This window comes from Stegostoma tigrinum, chromosome 33 (genome assembly GCF_030684315.1).
Source record: "Stegostoma tigrinum isolate sSteTig4 chromosome 33, sSteTig4.hap1, whole genome shotgun sequence".
Taxonomy (NCBI): domain Eukaryota; kingdom Metazoa; phylum Chordata; class Chondrichthyes; order Orectolobiformes; family Stegostomatidae; genus Stegostoma; species Stegostoma tigrinum.
Genome location: NC_081386.1, coordinates 28,320,352 through 28,342,819, shown reverse-complemented (window position 1 = coordinate 28,342,819; position 22,468 = coordinate 28,320,352). Strand labels below are relative to the sequence as shown.

Sequence of the window (22,468 nt, the reverse complement as noted above, 5' to 3'; positions counted from 1 at the left end):
ATCATTAAAAAAAATCTTGGACCCAGTACAAAGTACAGTCAGAAAGTTGTGAAATAACTACTCATCAGATCACTCCACGGGTGAGATTGCTACCCTTAGGGTAACGACTGCAATGTTGAAAACAATCGTTCGCTGCAATAATGTGTTCGACCCAAGCTCAGATTAAAAGTCAACTCTCAGTAAATATCACTTGAAATGAGATTGAGTGGTTTTAAGATCAGGCTTCTAGGACGTAGGCCTGAACCCATTCCCCCCACCAGAAAAAAAGGGGCCAAACAATTATCTCCAGCGAGACAAAGGCCAGCATGAGAAATGGTCGTGGAGACAATGGCGCAGTAAAGGGATGATCAGATTTGAACCATGCTGTAGATACAAACTGAATAACAGTTCCACCTAGATATGGTATCAGTAGCTGGAGGTTTTTCCATTTGTTAACATTGGAAAAAATGTCCAAGAGGCCAAATACTCTTCCTCCTATACACGTTTTAATTAGAAGTAATTGCCATCATAGTGGCAGTAACTATTTTAAGAAATTTGTGTTTCCCCCCTGATTCCCTGCAATCTGAGTTGCACCCCAAGTGGATTTTACACTTTTAATTTATGGGGTGGGGAACAATATAAAGCGAGATAAATTATGGAGCTTTTCCATCCAATAAGGAAAGCAGCAACATGCCCTATGAAATAACTGCACAGAGGCCAGTATCCCATCACCACGTCATCCTTTATTTATTTGTGCATAGTACACAGGCGCTGGCTGGCCGGCCGGCCGGCTGAGAGTCAGTCCCTGAAGTGAGGGGATTCTGCATCTCCTGTTTATGTCTGTCACTCAGGGCTTTCTGATTGGCCTGATTTAACAGCCCCAAAGATCTCAGTCAATAAGATCCACCTGGTTCCAATCTCTACAGCCTATTGTACCAGTTTTTTGAATGACATTTGAATTTTAAATCCTGGTCTGAACATTCAACAATAAAGAGTCGTTAGCTTTAGAAATGAATAATCTCAAACACTGCAACTTACGACACTTAGGTTTGGGAATCGGAAGCAGAGTTGACAAAGATAATTTCACTTTGATCATCTGAAAGCTTTTAAAATGTTCAGGAGATTTTAATTAACTTTGATTTCTCAGCATGCTGACCCATTAATTCATTGTTACAACTCTTTAGGGTTTTGATGGAGTTACCATTAGCAGAACAGATTCCAAAGCACAACACATCATACCACTCAAACCCCTTTACTCACCGGCTGCACTGGCACTCTGCTTTGATTGGCCACGCGTGGGATCAGGATACCAGCTTTCTCGGCTAATCTGTAAGGTGAAAGCAGACAGTCAGGAGGAAGTACTCTCTGAGGGGGACACAAATAAGCAAGAGACAGCAAACCAAGTGACTGCTCAAGCTGCCAAAGGATTTTGGAGCAAGAAACAGTTGAACTTGCAGTCGTCAGTGTGCTTGATAAATCTGCACTAGTGCCAATAGCTACTGTACTGTTTCTAAACAAAAGCAAGTTTTGCATATGGTAATTATAAATAGAGTCAACTTCCTTTTTGAAAAAAATCTGAAGTTAGCTCAGTTGACATCTGAAAGCAAAAGGCTAGAATTCATTCATTTTTGGGAAAGATTCAATGTCAAACCTTTAATAGCCAGTGCAATCTATTTTTAGTACAGATTTTGTTTTCTCCTACCTGCCTTTCAAATATCACTTTCTAAAATCTTTGGGGGTAAACAAAGTCACGCAGTTGACATCCAGCCCACGCATTCTTTTAGCAATTTGGGAAGCTGGACTCCAGCTCAGATTTCTGGACCACAGTTGTAAAATTCCTAGCGGCTCAGCTGAAGTCCACCCACATCAGGGTCTGAGAGCAGCTGTATCAGAGGGACTGAGGGACATTGGTTTCCAACTATCACGATCAGGCTCTATTCAAGAACTGCTCAAATTACATGACTGAAAAGGAAATGCATGGGCAGACTGATCGTTTCTGGTCTCTCTGTTTTGTTTATGCTACTGGCTCAGTCCATCAAGTTTCTGAACTTGCAGATATGCTAGAGTCCAGTCAATGTTATTATTGTGTGTGTAATATTTTGAGACAATGTGATTAAGCCAAAGAAAGCTTGAAGATATACTGCCCTACCTAATCCACATTCTACTTTGAAATCTCACTGGGCTTGCATCATTTATAATTACAATTTCTTTTCCAGAAATTTGCAAACTGCAGACCCATTCAAATCCCTTTCCTCTCATCATTGATCCACCTCCTAGACTCAAGTTTGATGTCATTGGCTGCTCGTGTTTACAGTTTCTCTCTTCTCACCCCCGTACTTTCTGATCATGGTTAAGAATTTCCCACAGGCCTTGGCCCTTCTTCAAGGCTAGATTAAGCAAGGCAGGAAGTCTGATAGTCATGGGATTCTTTTATTCTTTTGACTTCAATTATTTTGGACTTAAAGGGAGAGGTGCAGGTGTTCTCAAATGGATTGGGAACTCGGACAAGAATTGGGATTGGATGCTGGTGCTGAACTGAACAGATCAGAGCATTAGACCATAAAATATAGGAACAGAATTAAGAAATTCAGCCCATTCAGTCTGCTCCATCATTCGATCATAGCTCCTATGTTTACAACTCCATTCTCTTGTCTCCTCCTTGTAACTTTTAATCCCCATACTAATTAAAAATCTATCTCTGTCTTAACTACACTCAACAACTTTGCCTCTGCAGTAATGAGTTCCACGGATTCACTGCCCTCTGGTGGAAAAAAGCTCTACCTCAACCTCGTGCAAAAGGGTCATCCCTTCATTCTGAGGATGTGCTCTCAGGTCCTAATCTCTCTTTTAGTGGAAACAACCTTTCCATGTCCACTCCATCTAGGCCTCTCAGTATTCTGAGATTCCCTCTCATCCTTCTAAACTCCATCATGTACAGACAGAGTCCTCAACCACACCTCGTAAGATATGCCCTTCATCCTTAGGAGCACCGAAGAGCATACTTTCAGGCATTACAAACAAATCTATTTTCCTCTTTTTCAGACAAAGATCAACAGCTGCTCAAGGACAGACCGTGCATCGGACAGTCTGGGTGGAGGGGGGAGACTTGGCCATGGCCAGCAACTTGAAAAAAATCGCTTTCTACGTTGGGTGGTGGTGTAGCAGTCATGGTATTGGTTCAGTAATCCAGAGGCCCAGTTAATATGTTGGGGACATGGATTCAAATCCTATGATGGCAGCTGGTGGAATTTAAATGAAATTTAATCATTTAGAATTTTTAAAGCAAGTCTCAGTAACTGAAGTAGTCCTTGTCAAAATGCGGCAAGCCCTAGAAAATATCCACAAATGGCAAGTGCCATTTGTACCACACAAAAGACAGGTAAAGAACATCTCCAATAAGACAGAATCTAACTATTGACTCTTAACAGTCAATGATGTTACCATCACTGAATCCCCCACTATCAGCACAATTGGCCAAAAACAGAACTGGACTCATCATATAAACACTGGGCTGCAACAGCAGGTCAGAGCTAAGAATACTGCAGCAAATAACTTATTTCCTAACTCCCCAAAACCTGTCCAACAGCTACAAGGCACAAGGTAGGAGTGTGATAGAATGCTCCTCACTTTCCCAGATGGTGTAGCTCAAATAACAAGAAGCTTGACACCACGTAGGACAAAGCAGTCTACTTGGCTGGCACATATCCACAATCATACACTCTCTCCACCACTGATGCACAGTGCGTACTATCTGCAAGATGCACTGTAAAAAATCCCAATGGGCTCTTAGGCAGTACCTTCCAAACCCACATTCACTATCCCCTAAAAAGACAGAGGCAGCAAATACATGGGAACACCACCGTCTGCAAGTTCCCTTCTGAGCCACTCACTTTGCAAGCCCAACTTGCAAATATACTGCCATTCCTTCAGGTGCTGCTGGGTCAAAATCCTGGAACTCCTTCCCTGACAGCATTGTGGGTCAACCCACAGTGCACGGACAACAGCGGTTCAACGGGCAGCTCACCTCCATCTTCTCCAGGGTAACCAGGGACAAGCAATGAATGCTGACCCAGCCAGCAAGGCCCATATCCCAGAGGCGAATAATAAAGCAAAGTAATCATGAAACCATGATTTGCAGTAAAACCCACATGGCTCATTATTGTTTGAGGGAAACAAAAACGTGACTTCGTTATCTGGTCGAGCCTACACGCAACTTCAACCACATAGCAATGTGGGTGGCACTCTGAGCACCCCTGTAAAATGGAAACACATGCCAATCAGCCTATGCATTGAAGGGCAACCAGGATTGGGCATCAAACGCTTGGCAGTGATATTGACGTTCCATGAATGAAACAAAGTAAAAAGAATTATATTCTCCACTATTCTCCATGATTTAACTTCTGCTCAGAGCTTTTTGTGGAAAAGAACTTGGGCAAAGTAGTGTTCTGCTATATTTAATTATCACTTGAACCATTAAAAAGATAAACAGGGCTTTAGTTTAATGCATCGTCAATAAAGGATACCTTTGGCAGCTCAGCATTTTGTCAGCACTGTAGCCTAGATTTTGTGTTCAAGTCTGCAATAAGAGTAGAGTTTCTGGCTCAAGAAGTAAGAAGACAATTATTTTAACTAAGTTTATATTTAATATTTGGACTGGATGTGGGGATGGGAACAGAGGGAACTCTTATGCTTTTAAAATAATAAAAATTACGTTGTGAAACAATTAGAGACATGATGGAAAAAAAACAGCAGAATAGGCTCCCCAAATAAGGCAACCTATTTTTAAATAATTGGAAACAAGTTTCCTGTTTGGCTTTGACTATAGCTCATGAAATGCAAGAGGTTTTCTTCACAGTCAATAGATGCCATTTGTGGAGTTCCTTCATTTAAGTGGTTGCTACAGGATACTGTTAGGCCCTCAACAAAACAAGCTCCATTACAACCATGTCACTTGACAAAACTTGCATTGTTTATACTAACTGAATAAAGAATCTTTCAATAAACACCCCTTCCTTTCAAAAAGCTTACTGAGAACTATTTTGGTAACTATTAGGAATTTGGGCATGACTGGCAGCCTCAGTTGTATGGGCCAGAAGGGAATGCTCCCCTCTGTGGGTTATGCAGTAATCTTTGCTGGGCAACACCAGCTGTGATGGTGTCCTCAATGACCAATTAACTGGCAACACTAATGACTGATCTTCACTTTGACATGGTACAAGGGAACTGTTAGTACATCCCTCTGCGTATAAAAGTTACCCTTCAGGTCCTTTTTAAATCTTTCCCTTCTCACCTTAAACGTCTGACCTCTAGTTCTGGACTTTTAAAAAATTTATTCATTTGTGAGATGTGGGTGTCGCTGGCTGGCTAATGTTCATTGCCCGTCCCTTGCTGCCCTTGAGAAGGGGTTGGTGAGCTACCTTCTTGAACCACTGCAAATGACCTGTGGTAGGTTCACCCATAATTTTGTTAGGGAAGGAATTCCAAGACTTCCCCTATCCTAAGGGAAAATACCTTGGCTATGCATCTTATCAATGCCACTCATGATTCTATAAACCTCTATAAGGTCATCCCTCAGCCTCCAACAATCCAGTGAAAAAAGCCTCAGCCTATTCAGCCTCTCCTTATAACCAAAATCCTCCGATCCTGGCAACATCCTTCTTGATCTTTTCTGCACCCTCTCAAATTTAACATTTTTTCTAAAGCAGGGTGACCAGAATTGTACACAGTACTCTAAAAGTTGCCTCAATGTTGTACAGCTGCAGCATGACATCCCAACTTCCATACTCAATGCTCTGACCAATGAAGGCAAGCATGCCAAATGCCTTCTTCACCAACCTGTCCACCTGCAATTCTACTTTCAAGGAACGATGCACCTGATTCTTCATCTCAGTCTTAAATGACAATCTTTTATCTTCAGACTATGACTTTCTAGTTCTAGACTCTCAAGCTAAGGGAAACAACCTCTCAGCACCTACCCAGTCAAGCTGGTCAAGAGGGAGCCCAAAACTAGGGGGTCCAAAACTAGTTTAAGGATCCAGGGTCAGCTACGTAGGACTGAGATGGGAGAAATTTCTTCACCCAGTCAGTGGGGAGCCTGTGAAATTCTCTGCCACAGAAGGCGGTTGATGACAAAACACTGAATGCTTCCAAGAAGGAATTAGACGTAGTTCTTGGAGCTAAACGGATCAAAGGGCATGGGGGAAGATTGTGGGACTGAGTTGGATGACCAGCCAAACATTGAATGTTTGAGCACACTCAAAAGGACCGAATGGCCTGCTCTCATTCCTGATTTCTATGTTTTTGTGCAAACTTAGAATCATAGAAGAGAATTATTGAATCCCTGCAGTGTGGAAGCAGGTCATCTGGCCAGTGAGTTGTCATTGACCATCCAAGTAGCAGCCCACAAAGACCTCCGCCTTACCCTATAACCCTGCATATACCTGGACACTATGAGCAACTTAGGATGGCTGATCCACCTAACTTTGGTCTGTGGGAGGAAACCGGAGCATCCGGAGGAAACCCACACAGACATGGGGAGTAAGTGCCAACTCCACACACACTGTCACCTGAGGCTGGAGCTGAACCTGGGTCCCTAGCACCGTGAAGCAGCAGTGCTAACCACTGAGCCACCCTGCTGCCCTGTTGTATGGGATCACTCTTCACATGATAGACTTCTTGACAAGGAACCAATCCAGTGGATATTCATTGCACTCTTGAAGGTAAGACCACTAAAACACAGCATTTCAGGAGTGATCAACCAAAACTCCACATATTAATAGCAGAAGCTCCCTTCTCCAACACTCCACCCCATCTTGTGACAAAAACCAGCACAGCGGATCTCACAATTTCTTGTAACGTCCTTATATGGTTCAGTATCAAATCTTGTTTGTTAAATGCTGTGTGTTGATACTGATGAAATCATTTTTTGGTAACTTTACATTAGGTATTATTCAGCTTTTTAATGAGGTGTGCTCCTTGCATTCTCCCTACTCAAGATTTTGAAAGCCAGCATCAGCTACTCATTGCAGACATCATTCTTTATGATTATGCATCGATGACACTAACACACCTGTGGTTGGTCCGAGATGCATAGGTTAGGTGGATTGGCTATAGTAAATTGCCCGTAATGTCTAGGGACGTGTAGACTAAGTGGATTAGCCATGGGAGAATGCGGAGTTACGGGGATAGGGCTGGGGGCTGGGTATGCTGGGGATATTCTTCGGCGGTCGGTGCAGACTCAAATGGGCCAAACGGCCTCTTTACGCACAGTAGGGATTTAACGATTTCACAATCATTTAAACACACTGGAATCCCTTGGGTACAAACAGCGAAAAATCTTTGTTCCCTACTCAAAACCAGTGTTTAAATGTTACCGTATATAAAGAGAATGCTTCCTGAAGACGGTAGAATGAATAAATCAGCACCTGAGAATTTTCTTTTACACAAACACAGTCAGTGACAGGGTGGCCTTTATGCACCTGAACAGTGTTTGTACAGATGTAACCTGAAATATCTGCTCTTTTTAACAGTATTTTATTCAAGAAGCATGTTCACAGCTGTATGTCAGCGTAGGCAGGTGCAAAGGGTTACTGATCAAATGGACTGCTTTGTCCATGAATTTATTGCTTTGTGTAACGTGTAATGCACATGGACCAACATTTGCAGAGTTTCCAAGCAACTGCGTAGTGAGAGGGAATGGTGGCAGCGAGCTGCCTTCTTGAACCGCTGTAGTCCATGTGAGAGAATTTCAGGAGTTTGACCTAAGTGACACTGGAGATATACTTTCAAGTCAGGGTGGTGAGTGGCTTGGAGGGGAAATTACAGGTGGTGATGTTCCCATATATCTGCTGCTCTTGTCCTTCCAGGGCTGAGTGGTCATGGGTTTGGGAGGTGCTGCTTTAGGAGCCCTGGTGAATTTCTGCAATGCATCTTATAGACAGTATACATCCCCGATACTGAGCATTGGCAGTAGAGGGAGTGGATGTCTCCCGGCTTGGGTAAGCACTGGTCTTGTGGTATTATTGTTAGGCTATTAATCCAGAGACCCAGGTAATGTTCTGGGGACCCGGATTCAAATCCCACCATGGCAGATGGTGGAATTTAAATTCAATAATAATATGGAATTAAAAGTCTAATGATGACCATGAAACCATTGCCGATTGTCAAATGAAAAGCCCATCTGGTTCAATTATGTCCTTCAGGGAAGGAAATCTGCCATCCTTACCTGGTCTGGCCTACATGTGACTCCAGATCCACAGCAATGTGGTTAACTTTTAACTGCCCTCTGGGCAATTAATGCTGGTCCAGCCAGCAACGCCCACATCCCATGAAAGAATAATAATAAAAATAAAATCAGGTGGGCTGTTTTGTTCTGGATGGTGTCAAGCTTCAAGTGCTGATGGAGATGCACCCATCCAGGCAAGTGAGGAGTATTCTATCACACTCCTGACCTGAGCTTTGTAGATGGTAGACAGGCTTTGGGGAGTCAAGGGGTTAGTCAGTCAGGATTCCGAGCACTGACTTGCTGTTATAGCCCCAGTATTTATAAGGCAAGTCCAGTTTAATTTATGGTTAATGGTAACCTCCTGGATGTTGACAGTGGGAGGCTCACTGAACATAATGTCATTGATGATTAGGGATGATGATTAAATTCTCTCTTGTTGGAAACAGTCATTGCCTGGTACCTGTGTGGAGTAAATTTTACTTGCCACTTGTCAGCACAAGCCTGGATAAAGTCAAGGTCAAGCTGCATTTGGGAATGGGCTTCAGAATCTGAAGAGTCGTGAACGGTACTGAACACTGTTCACAGATGACCATGCACCGTCACTTATGACCTTCTGATGGAAGGAAGGTCATTAATGAAGCAGCTGAAGATGGTTGGGACTACAACACTACCCTGAAGGAGTCTTGAAGAGACTGCTTGGAGCTGAGTTCCAACAGCCACGAACATCTTCCTTTGTGCCAGGTATGACTCCAACCAGTAGTGAATTACCTTCCCATTAATTCCAGTTTTTCTAGGGCTAGCGGCTAGGCTACACTCAGTCACATGCAAGTTTGATGTTAAGGGCAGGCATTCTCATCTCCTCTGTGGAATTCTTCACCTCTTTTATCCATGTATGAAACAAGACTGTAATGAGGTCAACAACTGACAGACACTGGCAGGACCCAAACTCAGTGGTCAGTGAGCAGTTTATTAGTAAGCAAGTGTGGTTTTATATCACTGTGGAAGGTCTCTTCCATCACTTCAGTGATGATTGAGCAGACTGACGGGGTGGTAACTGGCCAGGTTAGATTTGTCCTGCTTTACGTACAGGACATGCTTGAGCAATTTTCCACATCGTCGTGTAAATGCTCGTGATGTAGCTGTATTCAAACAGCTGGTTTGAGATGTGGTTAAGCTTGGGAACAGTCTTCAATAATATTGCTGGAATGCTGTGAGAGTGTACAGCCATTGCAATATTAGTGATTGTGATCATTTCTAACATTACACAGAGAATCAAATTGACTGAACCTGGTATCTCTGAAGTTGGGAGCTTCTGGAGAAGGTTGAGATGGATCATGGTGTCAAACCTCTTAAGGTTTGTGGGAGCTGCAAGCAAGTGAAGAGTCTTTCATCACACTCCTCCATGGTGCCTTTTGGATCAAATTAAAGGTTTTTGGTGAACAGGAAAGGCAAGTTACTGTCCACAGAATTCCCAACCTTGGATCTGCACCACTGAAAGCACAATAGTGTCTACGGTCAAGATGGAAACTCTTGAACACCTTCAATCAGCTGAAAGGTGCAATGAGAGCTATAAGCAAGGAACAGGGAGGAACAAGATCACTGAAAAACTGGATCACAGAGCCTAACATGAATTCAAGAACTTGAGACACCTCCTCACCCTGCTGCCTCTCTGAATGGGCTTGCAATCTGCCCTCACAGCTGAGACAGAAATCTATGCAAGAACATGAAAACGTCTGACTGTCAATCTATCTCCTGACGCCTCACGGAGTCCACTGTAACCCAGTAACTAATAACAGCTAGTCTGGGTTGCATTGTTCTGTAAACATCATGGATTATCCTTCAATCACCTATTTTTGTTACAATAACCCATGAAGGGTGAGGTGACCTTGACTGCCCCTGACATCAAGGAGCCCTGTGTGAAAGCTGTTGGCTTCTTGCAGAAGTGATAAATAAATGCTGGAATGGAAGGCACTTTCCCATCTCCCAGTGCGTTCAAACGAAACAAAATAAAACTGAAAATAGCAGCAAGAGACTATTTGGGCTGCAGTCTTTGTGAGAAGGAGATTAGAGCCTCAAACATCAACTAAACTTTCCTTTTTTAGATGTCGATGTGCTGTAGATTCCCAGGATTTTCTGCTGAATATTCAGCCATTCCAACTTTCCATTTCTGAAACCGAGATTTTATTTGGCAAGCTTCTATGTTTATAACGGGAAATTTCATACTTTCCTTTGCAATAACCTGAGGCCAGTGAGATCAGTCACTTTTTAGCTTAATTGGCAAGCTTTAGTGTGAGAGCTTTGTGGAATCTGTCCCCTGGTGTTTTGGCTGACATTTTTACTTTAACTGGTACCAGGAATACACAAACTGGTCAGTCATCTTGTGGGAGACCGTGCATATAATTAGCCATTGTGTTGATCCTCCAAAATGTCCAATATCGTTCAAACAAATTGCGCTTCTAAAAATGTCCATGAGAAGAAATGCATAGAGTTGTTTAATGGCCAGGTTGAACCAAGGTTTGGAAACTATGCCATAATACAGTGTGGAGCTGGAGGAACACAGCAGGCCAGGCAGCATTAGAGAAGCAGGAAAGCTGACGTTTCAGGTTGGGAACCTTCTTCAGGGTCTGTGTCTGAGTTGAAAGGTAGTTGTTCAGGGTCTGAAGTAGGGTCCATACCCAAAACGTCAACTTTCCTGCTCCTCTGATGCTGCCTGGCCTGCTGTGTTCCTCCAGCTCCACACTGTGTTATCTCTGACTCCAGCATTGGCAGTTCCTACTATCTCTTTGGAAACTGTGCAGCTTTGCAGGGAGTTGGATAACTCAACTGGCTGGGTGGCTGGCTGGATTGCAATGCAGAGTGACACCAACAGTATTGATTCAATTCCACTACTGGCTGAGGTGACTACAAAGGCCCTCATCTGAGGTGCGGTGACCAGCATTCCCTCAAAGCTGGGAAGCTCGCACATGCCAGTCAGCATGTGGATGCATGGCTTTTGGAAGCCACAGATGTTGGAGGTCTGCTGCCAGCAAGAAAATATTAGAGGTAGTAGTGGTGGTGAGTATCGAATCAATTTCACTGGGAGTCATGGGAGAACAGCCTACAATGATTTTCATTTCATGTGTCCCAAAAATCCTGTAATTGCCGAACTACCGGCAGTTATAGTATATCTTCAGGTTGGATGCAAATCATACATATTTTCTTTGGGTAGTTGCCACTGTTGGAAGTTAGAACAATAAGAGCGAGAGAGAGAGCGAGAGAGAAAGAGAGAGAGAGAGAGACAGGCAGGCAGACGAGTGAGAGTGAGACAGAGTGAGAGAGAGAGAAAAGAGAGAGAGGAGGAGACAGACAGCGGGACAGAGAGAGAATTAGAATTAGCTTTATTGTCACAGGTACTCACATGAGTACAGTGAAAGGTTTACAGAGACAAAGAGCGAGGGGAAGACAGCTAATGAGTGCAAAGCAGGGGAAGAGAAAGGGGGTTCAGGGTGAGGACTGGAATTTACAACAGGCTTCAATGTTTACAAAGGTTCCAAAAAGCCCACCACCTTCCAGAATGCCAAATGTCTGAGCTCTGCCAGTGTGTGCCTGGCTACAACTGTTCCCCAACCATGCCCTCTTGGAAACAGGACTCAGGAAGAAAATGTTAAAAACGGTTCAAAATTCTAAATTTAAATTTACTCTGTACTCAGTCATGATTTAATAGTGCACTCTGGCTATTGTCCAGTTCTCCAGTTGCTCTGTCTATTAAGTCATGCATTCCAGATAAAATACACTGTTTCAAAGATAATTATACATCACTACCACAGTTGTGATAGTGTCAACCCTTCTTCATTCTTAAACTTTAGAAATAAAAATTGAAATGGCGAGGGCTACACTTGCACTCCTTGTTGGGTTGGGATGTTTAATTGAAATAACATCCTGCTTTGAAAGATAGCAAAAGATTTTCTGACACCATTTGAATAGCGGGGAGTTTGTGTGGATTGCAGGCCAACTTTCCCCCTTTCACCAAGAATGGGAATAAAAACAAATCAAAAATTAATCTCACTGCCCTTTTGTGGGATCTTACTCTTAAAATACCGGTCATATCTGCTTAAATAGTAGCAGCCATTTCAAAGAAATTCAGTATAGGTAAATTGCTTTGAGGTGGTCAATTGGGGGGCACTGCTAGTGCGGATCTCTCTTGCTGATGATAAAGTTGGTTTACCTACTGTATATTTACATCAGTTACTATTCTAACATTAGCAAGTGGATGAAAAACACAACTCTTTTTGAGGGGTTGGGAATCAGCTATCAGTTTATGGATAAGGGCTGTATTGCACAAATGAATCTCTTGACAAGAGCCACACAACCTTACAAACAAAACCGGCACAAAACACCAACAACTTGCTTGATTAAATTTGGATATAGTCATCGCCTTCCAGGCGAATAATTTATTGACTGGCCATATTTGACTTCCAATCATGGGAGAGTAAGTCAGTTGCAGTAACAGGTACAGGAGACAGAATCACATTCACAGTACTGAGATTATTACTTAATTTAACTAGTTTAATATTCAGGGTAGTTGCTGTGACCTAAAGTTCACTGATATCGCCATCGAAAGGCTCCCTGCTGCGCACCCATCAAGACGTCTGCACTCTTTTGGGGGAATTTGTGTGTACAGAGCATGAAGTCACTTAGCTTTACTCCGTTTTCCGTCAAATTTACCAGGAAAGGAGCCAAATCCAAAAACAGCAAAAATTCAAGCTGAATCAAACTCCCAGACTGAGCTTCAAGATTTGTTCCATCTCAAAATCAAGAATAGAGTGCGATAAAAATTTACTTACAAGTCAGTGAGTTTTCTGGATTTTTGTAGTTTAAAAACAACATACCTTAAGCAGCACAACATCAACACTTCTTGCATGTTTTGAGATTCCTGATAGGCTGTATCGCCTTTTGTGCCTTTCATACATTTTGTCAGGGGTATGCAAAAGGAGGCGAATTCCACAGCATGGACTCCAGACTGCACTTTATGGAACATAGGAACCAAAAAGGTACCAAAACTCTCACACACGTGTATGTGCGTTGCTGATTTCCTTTGAATTGCTTCTGAACTGCAGGAAGAAGCCCTTGCAGCTGAAACCGTTGGATAAATGCCCTCCTTTCAAAATCAAACACGAGGGAAGCCACACAGGAGGAAAAAAAAAGGCAATCGTCAGAAGGAAAAAGAAACTGACGAAATATTTTCCAAGTAGTTTGTCAAATGAAAATAACAAGCTGCTGTTTTCTCCCCCCCCCACCCTCCTCTTTTTTTCCTTCAAGGTAGGTGGACAAAGTGACTCTGTGCAAGCTTATGGACTGCACACCAGTCAATGGTCTTATTCAGATCAGCTGGGCTTTACGCACACTGCCACATAGCTGTTTCCTGCGTCTGTGCCTCTCAGACTCCCTGGGATTAAACACTCTCTTTCTCTTCACTTCCTTTTCCTCCCATTAACGCATCCAGTTGTAAAAGCTATTTCATTCAGCAGCAATAAGGCACAATGCTGTAAATGTGAGAGGCCTAGTTTACTCCCGGATGTTAATTACACAGCGCGCAGTGTACACAACTCTTTGTGAGAAAGGGCCAATTATTGGAAAGAAACAACACATAAATTAAAGCTTTAAATCAAACTCGATGCAACAGCAAAGTAAATCTGTTGGCTTTTATTAGGGACTCTCACTGTATTGCACAGTGGAATATTACATCTGCTTTTGACTTTTTAGCACAGGCAGCCAAAATTAAAACTAGTAGTTTGGGTCACCCAAAGTGTTGTTTATACTAGTAAAAGGACAGTGCTACATAAAATGAACTCCAGTGTGGGGAAGTACGTGTGAGGTTGTACAATCTGGTGGGAGAATAATAGAAAGCTTTATTGACGGGGAGGAACAGAAGGATTGCTGGAGTTGCATAAACCACTAAAAGGTCATGACACAGGTCAAGAAGGCCATCTAAAAAAGCACAACAAAGCAACTGGAGTTCCAGAAATTTACAGTGAATGTATACACAACCAAGGATGGCCATACTTTGAACCGGTCTCCATATTATGATTTAAAAAAAAGGATATGGAGGCATTGGAGAGGGTTATAAACAAGACTTATTAAAATTAGAGAACTGTCAATGATGGAGTCAGAGATAACACAGTGTGGAGCTGGATGAATATAGCAGGCCAAACAGCATCGGAGGAGCAGGGAAAGCTGACATTTCTGGAGAAAGCTAGCGACCCAAAATGTCAGCTTTCCTGCTCCTCCGATGCTGCCTGGCCTGCTGTGTTCCTCCAATTCCACACTGTGTTATCACTTATGAAAATTATACCAGATTTGAGACATTTACCTTTCAGGAGTGGTAAAGATACTGAAAACGTTTTTCTCTACAAGAGAGAATCAAGTGGTCTTAACAACATCTGAAAAGATTTGATGAGATTGACACACAGACAATGCAACATTTGATCTCAAAGTTAAACACCAGTAAATACAATAGAAAATTCATGAGACAACTCAGTAGACAGAAAGTGGTTCAAGTGTGGAACTCACTACAAATAGTTGTTGAGGAAAACAGCACAGAAGCATTTAAGAGGAAGCTGGATAGATGTATGAAGAGGAGAATGCACTGATGGGGTGAGATGAAGTGTGGCAGGAGATTTATACGGCTGAACACTGGCACAAATATCCTGAGCTAAAGCCAGCAGTGATTTTTGCAGCAACTATCCTCTAACAGGCGATTTAAGAAGCACAGGTCCGAGCGTGATTTCCTTGAGGGAGAAGGTTAGCAGTGTAAGAAAACCATGCTCTGCACAGGCTGAACAGGGACAATAAGTGGTGGAATGGTGGCTCAGTGGTTAGCATTGCTGCCTCACGGCACCAGAGACCTGGGTTCAATTCCACCCTTGGGCGTCCGTCTGTGTGGGTATGCGCATTCTCCCAGTGTCTGCGTGTGTTTTCTCTGGGTGTTCTAGTCTCCTCCCACAGTCCAAACGTGCAGCTTAGGTGGATTGGCCATGCTGAATTGCTCATAATGTCCAGAAGTGTGCAGGCTAGATGGATTAACGATGGGAGAGGGATAAGGTAGGGGGTTGAGTTTGGATGGTATGTTCTTTGAAGGTTCGGTGCAGATTTGATGAGTCAAACAGCTGACTTCCACACTGTAGGGATTCTACAATTCCATGAACTGTGGATTGTCAGAACCCAGCAAAAATCAAGACCTGCTCTTTCAGGGTGGTACACCACGAGCTATGGAATTTGCATGCATCTTTTGCCTATATATATGTAAAAATACCCACTGCATTGGAATCAAATTTCTTACGCTAAGTGCAAAATCTGAAATAAAACACTGAGAACACTCAGTGGATCAGGATCTATTCATGGTGACAGAAAGAGCTCATGCTTGGGGCCTGCAGCAGTAGTTGGGAAAATTCCCTGCTCGGCCTCAGCACCTTGGGAGAAGATGCTGGTGAAGATGGGGTTGTTGATTTGGGGCAGATTGGTGCAGATTGCTGTCAGGTCAGCTAAATTGGTAATGTTGTGTGTAAATCACCACAATTACATTTAATTTGGTCACGGATTCAGGAATCTCACAGACTATCAAGTACTGAAACAATGATATAAACTATATTGCATGTAACAAACAAAATAAGACTCAAATAAGTTAGTTAAGCCTCAAAACTCAACTTGGGTATTGCCCTATTAGTGGTGGAATTTAGCTACCAGTCCAACCAATGGTGTGTGCATCTGGAAGTGTCCAGACTTTGATGCATGTGAAGTGTTGTTGGTTGAAGTTCTGCCAACAAAGGGTTCTGGAGTTGAATTCTTACAGATTTTCATCCTTCAGGTCTACGGTGTCACAATATTGATGAATTTTTGATTCGTTCATCAGAATATTGATTACGCTTCTGGAGTCCTTGACGATACAGCTTCCTTCTTTATCAGGAGTACCTCCTTTATTTCTCGTTAGATTCAGCGTTAGTTGTTAATTTGAATATAGCGATTGGAAAGAGGTCAGCCAGGGGACATCATAGAATATGAGCTCCCTCACTGGAGAAGATTAACAGCCCCAATCAGGGAGCCCTGGCTGACAGATAGGAACAGCAATGTTAGATGTCCTGTTCACTCCGACAGCTGGCTCTGAGGGAACTGGATCAGGGTCATGTACTCTCCACATGTAAATAAAGGATGACTAGATATCAGCCTCTGTGGAGTTATTTCAGTGAGGATGAGAGAAAAGCACACACCTGAAGAAATTCAAGCACACCAGCCATCTTTGAGTTGAGTAAACATTTCTACTATCATGCTACTATTTGGGAAGACTGACTCATTTGATTTTGCCACTGAGGAGTGGGCCCAGTTATGTGGAAAAAATGCATTAGTTTCTCCAGGCAAATAATATTGGGGCAGATGAAAAGCAACAAGTAATACTCCTGACAGCTTGTGGACGGGCAGCTCTTTTGGTTATTAGAAGCCTAATTTTCCCTGAGGCACTGGATACTAAAGCGTTTCAACAGTTGATGGATTTAGTTAAAGAATATTGCGGACCCATGCCTCCTCCAGTTCCGACACGCTATTGGTTTTGCTTGGCTGTTCGCAAACCAGAGGAATCTGTGTCAGGATGTTTGACTAGATTAAGATAATTGGCAGATGCATATGACTTTGGTATAACCTTTAATGAGATGTTGAGACACCATTTGGTATGTGGGGTTAATGACATAGCTATGCAAAAACACATACTAGCGGAAACCCAACTGGACTTCAAACAGGTACTACAACTGCCTTTATAATTGGACCAGGGTGAGTAAGCTTGGGGAACACCACTTGAGTAAAGGCAAAAATAGAAATTGTTGGAAAAGCTCAGCAGGTCTGGCAGCATCTGCAGAGAGAAACCAAAGTTAACGTTTCGGGTTGTGTGACCTTTCTTCAGCTCTGATTTGTCCCTGATTTACAGGATCCACAGTGCTTACGTTTTTCTTAAGTAAAGGCGATTGCACACCTCATTCCAGACATAACCCGAACAGTAGTTCCCTAGGTCAGAATCAAAATCAAAGCCAAGCCTTGGCCAAACGATTAAAATTTTCTTGAGGATCGGGCTGGCAAGCCAATGTAGTTGCTGCCTGTATGTGGGTTCAAGACAGTGAAAGATTCCCACTAGACCTAAATGGAGTGAGGGACCTCAGAAGCTGGTACACAGGAGAGTGCATGCCCACCTACAGCTAACTTGCTTACATTGTTTAGCAACATCCAAACCAGAACCAAAAATAAACGTCTGGTTAAACGGTCACCTGGTTCTAATGGAAATCAATGCCAGTGCAGCTGTTTCCGTGATCACAGAACCAGTCTTCAACAATATTCACTCTGGACTCTAAGCCTTACATTTGTGCAAGACCTTGGCTAGACTGAGAACCTGCACTGGGGAAGCTTTACAGAATAAGGGTACAACTTCAGTTTTGGTCTCTTATAAGAAACAGCTGATTCAGTGACCGTTGATTATAGTTTAAAGTCTCAGGCTGAAGCTTGATGGGGCAAAATCAGTTGCAAAAGATACACCGAGGTTGGCTCAACATTTTTCAATTAGAAATGGCTTCCTGAATGAAGTCCTAATTAAATACCCATAAGTTTTTCAGGAAAAGTCTATAATGGTTTTCAATTTTCTGGGCACATTTCCAGTTACAGCTGACAATATTGGACATTGGACACAAAGATCCGTGCTGGCAAAACTTAAAACAGCTGGTGGCGATGAGGGAAACCAAAGGGCCATCACAATGAGAATTGAAAATTCTTAGACCTGGAGAGACCAGATCACAGGAGAGGATGGCATATTACTACAGGGAGCAAGAGTGATTGTCCCGAGCAAAAGTCACCACCAGATACTGGCTGAACTCTGCCAGGGTCATCCAGGAGTTTCCAAAATGAAGATGTTGGTGAGAAGTTATGACTTGGGGGCCAGGAATTGTGGGGAACAGCCCAGAGTGCCAACAAAGAGAAATGGCTAAATAAACCCTGGACTCCGTTCATGGTTTCAATGCTCTTAGTCTTAAAGATAGAGGAATCAAGGGTTATGGGGATAAGGCAGGAACAGGATACGGATTGTGGATGATCAGCCAAGATCATAATGAATGGTGGTGCTGGCTCGAAGGGCCGAATGGCCTACTCCAGCACCTATTGTCTATTGGATGCTCACTCAAATTGGCCAAATGTGCAATTGCATTCGTAAAACATGGAGACGACAACGACCAAAAAAACATGTGCATCTTTTGCAATATATGGACTCCCAGAAGTGTTGGTCACAGCTAATGGGCCATTGTTTATCAGCAAGGAATCTGAGAATTTTCTAAAGCTGAATGGTATTCAACAGATATGGTCAGCTCTGTACCATCTATCACCCAATGGTCTGACAGAAAGAGCAGTCTAAACTTTGTAGTCAGGGTTAAAGAGATGGCTTACAGCTTCACTAGATATCGAGCTGTCCCGGTTCCTATTTGATTATGGGACCACCAACAATAGACAGAGCTCCAGCAGAGTTGTTAATAGAGAAGGCCCTGCACCAGGCTAAACCTGATCATTCCGGACCTATGCGAAAGGAGGCATGGTATCAGGAACATCAATGGTAGACATAAGACTCTACTAAGCAAGAGACAGTTTACTCCAGGTGATGAAGTTTGGTGTAGCAACTGTGGGAACAGCCCTGCACGGCTAAGAGGCATGGCTGACCAGAGGTCAGGTCTAGTGATTTATAAACTTCAGGTAGATGCGATGGTCTTGAACAAGCACCATATGAAAGCTGCAAACTCACAAATGGGGCAGGAGCAAAAGGTGCCCTGCTCCTGACTGCCTTTCTGAAACCCAGGGGCTGTCCCTGTCTGTCAAGCAAACAGACCTCTGGATCAGAGATAGACACAGCAGATGCCTCGATGCCTTTTTGATGACACCTGTAGAAGAGAATGAATTTTGTCCAAGCTGCTCCGGGTGCAACAGGCGAACCGTGTGTTACACGCCAGCCCCATATCAGAGGCAGAGTCCGGGAGACCTTATCCAGTGCTAAAACACCCCAGGAGGAGCTACAAAAAAAACCAGGAGAGATATAGCGACTGTAACAGATAGGCCAGGTGGACCTAGTGGAATAGAAGCTCCCTGACTGGACCAGGTTAACAGCCTCAATCGGGCAGCCATATCAAACGGACAATAACAGGAGGTTAGTCAGAGGTTCTGTTCAGAAAGCTGGCTCTGACAGAGCTGGATCAATGTCAAGGACTTGCCAGGTGCAAATAAAGAGTGACTTCGCCATGGAGTTATTGCATTGAAGACACAGCTTTCCTGTGATTAACTCCTTAAATTCTTTTGCAGGGCAATCAGTTGCCCTTGAGACAAAAAGCAGCCAGTTATTAAGGCAACGTGCAAATAGTTTTGTGTATCCAGCTTTGACTGCTCCAGGCATGGCTAATTGATTTCAATTCTTGCATAAGTTTGTCCTTGTCCCTTAATCATTTATTCCAGGCAGAGTTATTGCTGATCGCTTTGTGTGTAACAGTATTTGTTGTTGATTCTTTCAAGCCATGAACAATTCCTAAGGGTCCAATGTTTAAAATATCACAGTAAAAAGACCAGAAACATCCGTGGGGACTGCTGGCTATCAAAGGCGACCATCTCAATAGCCCACTCAGCGCCATGGGATCTCATTCAAGCTAAGATGAAGAAAAGCCTTCTAGTCTCATGCCTCATAATCCTAGCATACACTCCCCAACAACCATCCATGCCAATCACATGCCCTCCAACCCAATCACATGGCTCCTCATGCACCGCAATGCTAAGCTACAGCCATTCAGCCACCGTATAGAATCAACGAAACCTATGACTGCAGGATGTGTAAATAAAGCTTTACAGAAGTTAGTCATAACTCTCCACTTACTTTAGAGAAAACCTGCAGAGACAGAAACGAAGCTAAACATTTTGATCCCTTTCTCGATATTTCTCACTAACTGGATCTCAGCGATAGCCTCCGTAAGAACAGGCTGCTTTTGCAAATGAGTTGTGCATTAAATTTTGTGACCTATTTGATCTCATAACAAAGCACAAAAACCCTTTAATGAAACTATCACTGTAAATTCAACCATGGTCAATCCCTCTGGTCCATTATAGAAAAGATTTTGAACTGTTAACTCTCAATCCCTCTGTAGTAAATTGCTGGAGATTTTCAGTAAGGACAAAAACTTTTTCTTTGCTTTCTCACTTGGTCTTTTCTTTCTCCTGTTCTAATCTCACCCCGTTTTTCCTCTCTCTTTCTCCTTCTGTGCTTGACTTCATTCCAAATCGGGTTCCTGTTCCCAAATGACATTTTCTTACCCGAAATATCTTATTTTAATTCATTCACAGGATGATAGTGTCACTGGCTCGGTCAGCACTTGTTGCCTATCCCCACTTGGACAGAGGGCAGTCAAGATTCAACCACATTGCTGTGGGTTTGGAGTCACGCAGAGGCCAGACCAGGTGAGGATGGCAGTTTCCTTCCCTAAAGGACATCAGCAAGTGTCCTTTCTTGCCTAAAGGATACAGACAGTTGGTCCCAAGCACCTCATTGCCCATACAATATTATTACCAATCCACATTTCCAGCAAGTGCCGGAACAAATTTGTTTCATACTTAAGGGTGCAGGAAGCAACTGAATTAATAGCAGAGGCTTTGAGATGCCCAAGCACTGGAGGACACTGGCCCATTGAAGATACTTTGATTGCTGAAGTAACTTGCTTTTTGTTCGAGTTCCTCCTGTGGGAAGTCACTACAGAGAGAGATGGAGGAAGAACTGGATGCGAGGGACAATTAAAGGAAGGGGAAGAGTGAGACCAATGAAGGTACAAGGCTAGAATCTGAAAAGAACAAAGAGGAAGGGTTGAGAATTAGGGGACTGGACAATTTGCATTTTGTAAGAGCCATAGCAAAGTCTTTAAACAGGCATCAGTGTACCCACCAGAGGCAGGGGTAAAATGAAGACCCCTTCCTTTTTTTTTTAAAACCTCTTTATTCTTTCAAGGCAAGGTCAGCATTTATTGCCAATCTCCAAATTTTACTACATGTGCTGCTGGGCCATATCAGAGGCTATATCCATGGATTTTGAGTTGAACACAGGCCAGACCTGGTGAAGATCATAGACTTCCTTTCCTAAAGAAAGGACAATAGTGAACCAGACAGCTTTTTACAGTAATCACAGTTTGTTTGTGGTCACCATTATGACCAACTTTATATTCCAAACTTCATTAATGGAGTTTAAATTCCATCATCTGCCGTGGTGGGATGTGAACCAACAATTAGGCCCGAAACGTCAGCTTTCCTGCTCCTAAGATGCTGCTTGGCCTGCTGTGTTCATCCAGCTCCACACTTTGTTATCTTTCAATATCCTCAAGCATCTGGTTGGTATTCCAGTGACATTACCATGACTCCAGCATCTCCCCCATTTGAAGATCATTGACTGTACTTAAAACAATGAAAAATTGACTATATTTACACACAAATGATTTGTGACTACTTACTCATCTATTTTAAGTCTATGGAAATGTGATTGCTGCAAAAGCGGATAAAGAATTTCCCCCCAAAAAAACCTCCCACTAATTTACGAATGCTAAAATGATAAACATTTGGTATCTAACAGCTTGCAGATAAAGTAGGAACAAATGGGGATCTTTATCTCCCAAACTGTCTCTGACACATGTTAAGACTTAGAACGTCACTCCTATCTGCTCCACCTGTATTTAATTTATGAAATGGTTCCCCTAATCACACCAGACGACCTGTGGTTGCTTCATTAATGTCAAATAAGCCACATGCTATTAAAATAGTAGTTGGTTTTTAAAAAAAAAGACACAGCCACCCCTCCCCATGATTAAATAGGCCTTACATTGCATTGGCTGCAAAACCAGCTCTCTCTGGCACCTCCACTGTCATATGAGCCTCTCCGCTTCCAAGCTTGTACCCTTGATTCCATTAACAGCACATCTCATTTACAGAGCTGCAGCACTATTTTTCAAAACAATAAAGTTAAAGCCAAGTTACTACTTTAGCTTGCTGCCAGTCTGCCCTTCCCTAGTCTCCTACATCTACTAATTTCTCAGCAGTTAGCTACATTTCACAGAAAACCCAGGGGCAAGAGCAGCCAATTCGATTATGGGTGGTGTGTCACATCTGAGTCTAATCCTGCTCGCGAATCTGTCTGGTTTCAGCAGGAGACAAAATATTAGATCAGCAACAGAAATTATGGTGATTCTTTCGAATCCT

General features: G+C 42.9%; 1 protein-coding gene across 1 annotated transcript in view; it reads right to left on the bottom strand.

The window, feature by feature from the left end:
• Positions 1–22,468, bottom strand: part of LOC125467172 (A-kinase anchor protein 13-like) — a 335,592-nt gene that overhangs the window by 168,706 nt on the left and 144,418 nt on the right. The window contains exon 9 of the mRNA XM_048562633.2: positions 1,240–1,306. Coding sequence (XP_048418590.2) covers positions 1,240–1,306 — 67 coding nt within the window. The remainder of the gene's footprint in view (positions 1–1,239; positions 1,307–22,468) is intronic.